General features: G+C 38.4%; 1 protein-coding gene across 1 annotated transcript; it reads right to left on the bottom strand.

The window, feature by feature from the left end:
- Nucleotides 1-5,369: 5,369 nt before the first annotated feature.
- Nucleotides 5,370-6,213, bottom strand: LOC131218482 (non-specific lipid-transfer protein-like). The gene is made up of 2 exons (XM_058213036.1): nucleotides 5,829-6,213; nucleotides 5,370-5,559 (listed from the first exon to the last, which is right to left on the bottom strand). Exons 1-2 carry the CDS (start codon nucleotides 6,167-6,169, stop codon nucleotides 5,553-5,555), a joined length of 348 nt encoding a protein of 115 aa, XP_058069019.1. The 5' UTR covers nucleotides 6,170-6,213; the 3' UTR covers nucleotides 5,370-5,552.

Below are 6,213 nucleotides of genomic sequence, written 5' to 3'. Positions count from 1 at the left end.
CCCACCATGATGTATGTTTTGTATCCACACTGTCCATCCATTTTGGGAGATCATTTTAGGGCATGAGCCAAAGAACGAATCAAATCAAAAGCTCGAGTGTACCCCACCAAAGATAACAGTGGAGAGAGTCACTCCCACTATTAAAAACTTATAGGGGCCACTAAAGTTTTCAACCAAGCTGATATTTGTGTTTTCCCTTCTTTAATATTCGTGTTAACTTGTGAATAGGTTGGATCTCAAATAAACATTATGGTGGACCTTTGTAAGGTTTCAACAGTAGGCGTCACTCTCCCCATTGTTGTGTACAGCGGGTCAACTGCAGCTTTGGATCTACCTCATTCTTTTGATGGTGACCTAAAATGATCTCTCCAAATGGATGGATAGCGTTGATACAACACATACACATGGTGGGCCCCACATAACTTGGTGACTTCACTTTGGTGGCTAGTCTCGCCACTCTACCTGTCAGTAGCTAATCTATGTCCTGCTTATCCATGCCATCCATCCTTTTCCTTGGATCATGCTAAGGTATGGCCCATGAGGCAGATCCAATGCTATAGCAAACAATACCAGAGATTATTTTTTGCATTTAATGTCTTGTTTATTTAATGTAACCTAAGAGCGTTTGATCTGATTTGGCCCATACGTTAACACTATAAGAGAAAAAGGGATGGACGGCGTAGATAAACCGATACACCACAGTAAGCCTCACGCAAATCTAATCAGACGTTGTTACATCCAACGGAGTCGGACACAATCCACTTCCGAGAAATGACAGCTCAGATTCAGTACAGCCCCCTTCCAATAACAAGGCAAGTAGGTGGACCATACCAGAGGAAACAAGGGTTTTCTGAATGCCAGTAGTCGAAATATTCTCAAGAGCCAAAAAATGTTTTGGATCAAGCTGTTCATGTCTCTCCTTCTTCAACGACCGTATGACCTTATCAACAAGTTGGGAGACACATAAATGTGACAATGGACCCTAAGGGAGCGTTTGGCTCATGGTATTAAATATGATTAGGTGGGATGGAATTGCATTTGGTCATGTACAAATTTCATCCGACTTTTGGGGAGAATGGGAAAAGCTGTGAGTAGTTTAGATGAAATTATATTTGGTCCGTTTTGGATTATGAGTATTGTAGTATTGTTTTCCGTATTGTCATTTGAAATTTTTTGAAAAGATTTGTTGATATAAGTAAGTTGTTTCATAAGTCCTACCATGATGTATGGGCTATATCCATACCGACTGCTTGTTTTTTTAGATCATTTTAGGACATGGTCCCAAAAATCAGGCTGATCCAAAGCCCTAGTGGACTTCATCATAGAAAGCAATAGAGATTGAATGGCTACCATTAAAAGCTCATTGGGGCTAATGAAGTTTTGGTTCAAGCTGCTATTTGTGTTCTCCCTTCATACAAGTTTGATTGACCTTATGAACTGGTTGGATGGCAATAAATATCACGATAGACCGCAAGAAGATTTCGACAATGGGCATCATTGTCCCCACAACTTTTTATGTTGTGGTCCATGTAGGCTTTCGATCTGTCTCATTTTTGGGCCCATGCCATAAAATGAGGTTGTAAAATGGATGGACAATACAAATATAAAAGATACATGTTATTGTCAATGGTTTCAAATGTTGGTTGGTATATTTATTTAATGACAAGTGACCAAATACTATCATGATACAAACATGGCATTGAGTAATGTTTGTCCCGTAATATCTAATGGTAACCGGGGACAATTCCCGTCACGTGCAATATTTATATATATATCATACCACCTGACCTCATATAATATCATGCGCCAAATGCTCCTGTATAGTTCTTTATTTCTCATTTTTTTTTAATGCTTTCCTAATCCACTTTTTTTAATAGCTATAGTATTTTATAATTTTCAAGCAATTTATCCTTTAAGATTTTGTTTTAATCCTATACAAAATTCCATTCCACATTTTATTTTCAAATGAGCTCGTTTTAAGGCACGAGTAAAAAAACGTGGCATATCCAAATCTTAAGCCAACCACGCCACAGGAAGCAATAGTGATTGGATGCCCACTGTTAAAAACTTCACAGGGCGCCATTTGGCGTATGGTCTTAGATGGGATTAGGTGGGATGGAATTGCATTTGGTCCCATGGCAATTCCACCTAACGTTTGGGGAGAATGTGAAAGCTTGGAATTAGATTAGATGGAATTGCATTTGGTCCAGGCGTTGTAGCTTTTTGCTTCTTGCCTACTATTTTGAAAACTTTGAAAAATCTTGTTGATTTTAGCAAGTTGTGTAGGTCCCACCACGATGTGTGGGCTATATCCACACCGTCCACCCATTTTTTGAGATAATTTTAGAGCATGGACAACAAACCAACGAGTAAATGCCATCGTAATACAAACATAGCATGGAGTTAGGCCTATCCCCGTGGTATCCCATGGTAATAAGGGACAATCCATGTCATATGTAATAATTATATTTTTTGAATCTCATCCCACCTAATCTTTTCCAATACCATACACCAAACACCCCTTTAGGACATGTTAGTAAGACTATCAAATCATCATTACAAACTTTCAGAGTGAATCCTCCAATTGAATAAGTGCACAACCTAGTAAGACTGAAAATAATAGGCACAGGTATTTAAGATCTCAGGAAGATGTGGATAAGCATAAGAGACCAATGAGGTAAAGAATATTTCAATGTACAAGATGATCCAATTGCTCATCAAGGATAGAGATCTACTCACAAGTGACGCATGCATTTTGTAGACTGAAAAAATAAGAGGTTGCCGGGTTTCAACCCGCTAAGATAGGCCCAATCACACAAAAGGGGATTTAGATAGTAAGTTGCTCCAAATAAGTTATTTATGCCACAAATAGCTCATCTTAATTTCTACTTATTAAGAAGATAGGTATGTAGCTTCTCCTCTATTTCATTTCTTGTACGGTCATACATCTCTTAAGCAACTTATGCAAAAGTAAAAAAGCTACAAAAAGTAAATAAAGTGATTATATACTTTTAAATAAAATTTTGTACTTATAATTAATCATGAACCAAGCTTACTTATAAAATAAGTTACTTATCTACTACTATAAGGAGAAAAAGTAACTTATTTGTTTTCTCAATTGGATTCCTCCCTGTACGCACATGGGTGAAGGTTGGTGGTGAAAAAGCTTTGTAGGCCCATCATGATGTTTGTGTTTTATGTATGTCGTTCGTCGGCATGAGCAACAAAATGAGGTAGATTCACATCTCAGGTAGACCACGCCATAAGAAACAATGATTATCGGATGCCCACCATTAAAAACTTCTTTGGGGCATGAAAGTTTTTGCATCAAGATGGTATTTTTGTTTTTCCTTCATGCAGGTCCGTGTGACCTAATCAACAAGTTGAATGGCAATTAAACATTACAGTGGGCCCTAGAAAACTTTTAATGTCGGGCATTCAACCACCATCATTTTCCATATATAGTATGGCCCACAAGAGATTTGGATACGCTTCATTTTTATGTTAACGCCCTAAAATGAATGCATGGCTTGGAGAAAACACAAACATCATGGTGGACCCATAGATCTTTTCCAACACTAACTAGTACTAATGTGGAACTAGAAATATTATCCGACTGAAATAAGGAGCGGATTAGGCGCAGCTCCAACCTCACCCAAGATGGTGCGGCCTTTATTGTTTAACCCACCTTGATGTATGTATTCTACGTTGAAGTTGTCCATCCATTTTCTCATATCATTTTAAGCATAAGCACAAAATTGAAGCACAACCAAATCTCAACTGGACTATGGGAAGCAATGGTGATTGAAGGCCCCATCATTAAAAACTTCCCAGGGCCCACTATAACTTTTCCATAATGTTTATTTGTCATCTTGTCCGTTGATGAGGTCAAACAATATTCCTGATGAAGGGAAAAAACAAATATTAGCATGATTGAAAACTTTTATTGCCCACAAGAAATTTCTTTATTTGTCATTGACCACTTTTTCTTATGGCATGGTGCACTTGAGATTTGGATTCTTTTCATTTGTGCACTCATGCCCTATAATGAGAAGGCAAAACAGATGGATAGTATGGACATAGAATACATACATTAATGTGCGCTCCATGGTAAAGGGCCTCACCATAAGGCCCTTCTGCACATATGTAATTGGAACCAACCAAAGTAACTCTTCACGCTTTCGTGTTTTTTGTTTTCTAAAAAAGCGGGCGGTTAGGTAACTTTCATTAAGTGAGCTTCGAATAGCCCTATTATATTTTCCATGTCAAATCCACTTTGTCTATTGGAATCGTCCCCCAATGTTAGGTATTAGGAGAAAAAATCAAACTGATCCATTACTTCTGCTCACAAGAAAATACGTAGAAGGAATGAACATAAGTTTTTATTTAAATACTGGATATTCCATTTAAGTTGTTGAACAAAGTGCCCTTAGAGTGGGGCTTGCATTGCATTTTAAATGCTCCAAAACTTCAAATTGCAATCAAAAGAATTTCTCAAGAGAATTTTATTTTACCAAACATATGATTAGAAAATAGACCTTAATTTTCTCGGGAAAATATTGTTAAATAACAAACGTGAAAAATAGTATTTCCTTTCCCACACTTTCATGGAAATAAAGTTTAGGGGGAAATACAATTTCCTTTTCCATCTTCTCCGCAAATCCAAACAGGCCATGATGTTTTGGGTGCTAGGTTTTAAGATTTCAGGTGCTGGGTTTAAGGTATCGGGTATTGGGTTCTAATTGCTGGGTTTTTGGGTTTTTGAATTCTAAGACTTAGGTTTTACATGTCACATCCGGTTCTTGTGCAATCCCTCACTCCTTGTCGGGTAAGATGTCTACAGTACAAGTAATATAAAGCAATATTCAAATCAACATTCCCATAGATAACTCACTAATTAAGTGCTTTGCTGCCATATTTTTAACTAAACATCCACTCCCTGATTTTTAGGGAAATAAACGATTGGATGACATACGCACACCACGGTGGACCCCACACAGCTAATAACAGCCATCCTCATCTCAACTACTTATGGTGTGGCCCACCTGAGGTTTTTTTTTTTATTATTTATTTTTTTATTTAAAATTTGGGGTGGATAGTGTGGATCTCATGGATGTCCTCTCCCCTCATGTAGCTACACATGAGGCTGGAACCTCCATCAAAATAGTTGCATTCAGCCATTGACTGTGCATGTGCAGCTGCCCATGTGGAATGCATCGTACCGTTCCCTTCATGTGGTCCAGCATTTATGGGCCACTAGCCAAAATTTTCCTGCATCAAACAATTCTAGATAGACTCTATTTCTCATTTTAATCTGTCCATTTGCTAAATGCATGTATGGTCCAAATCTCTCAAGCTGGTGCAGAGAATAAACATCTAAAGCTCCTCTTTGTGGCATTTTAATATTAATAGAACTTTGTTATTCCATACATAGAATGCATTGAAAATAAATCCAATGCATGTTTGGTTTACATGAAAATATATACGATATATATAACTCAATCACAAACCGCTTCTACTATGAAAGAGGAGCATTAATTCCATCACACCAGTCAAATCCTGCAAACCACATCAAGAAAAAGAAAGCCAATCAGCTTCTCATTTTAATAAATAAATAAAGGAATTATGATTGCTTAAAGTTTAAACGCACTGTCTTTCTCTTCTTCTTTTTTTTTTTTTTAATTTAAATTTTAATTAATTAATTTATTATTATCTATAGAATGCCTCTTGGAGAATATTGTGCTTGCTTTACCAAAACAAAAGATTTGTGTGTGTGTGTGTGTGAGTGAGAGAGAGAGAGAGAGAGAGAGAGAGAGAGAGAGAATCACTTGTTGCAGTCGACGGTTGGGCTAATGGGTATGTTGAGCTTGAGCTTGCAGAGAGGGGGGAGCTGCTTGGCTCTCTCAGGCTTAACTCCAAACGACGGCCCGGTCTGCTTCAGGCACTGGCACAAAGCGCGACGTGAAGTTGGAGTCGTGGCCAACTTGTTCAACGATTGCGCGCTCTGGCAGCATTCGTGACTCGGCGTCGGTGCTCCGGAGCCGAGCAAGAACGACCCACATGGGATCAACGCGTTCACCGCATCACCACATGATACCTCAGCTGCCCCTGCAATCTGAGCCACCACTAGGCACAACACCCACATTGCACCAACCACATTCTTCCCCATTTCCCACTAAAACTCTACCAAGTTGTGAGTGTTTGATACAAGAG

Source organism: Magnolia sinica, chromosome 11 (assembly GCF_029962835.1).
Source record: "Magnolia sinica isolate HGM2019 chromosome 11, MsV1, whole genome shotgun sequence".
NCBI classification, from domain to species: Eukaryota; Viridiplantae; Streptophyta; class Magnoliopsida; order Magnoliales; family Magnoliaceae; genus Magnolia; species Magnolia sinica.
This window is presented reverse-complemented; position numbering and strand designations above follow the sequence as displayed.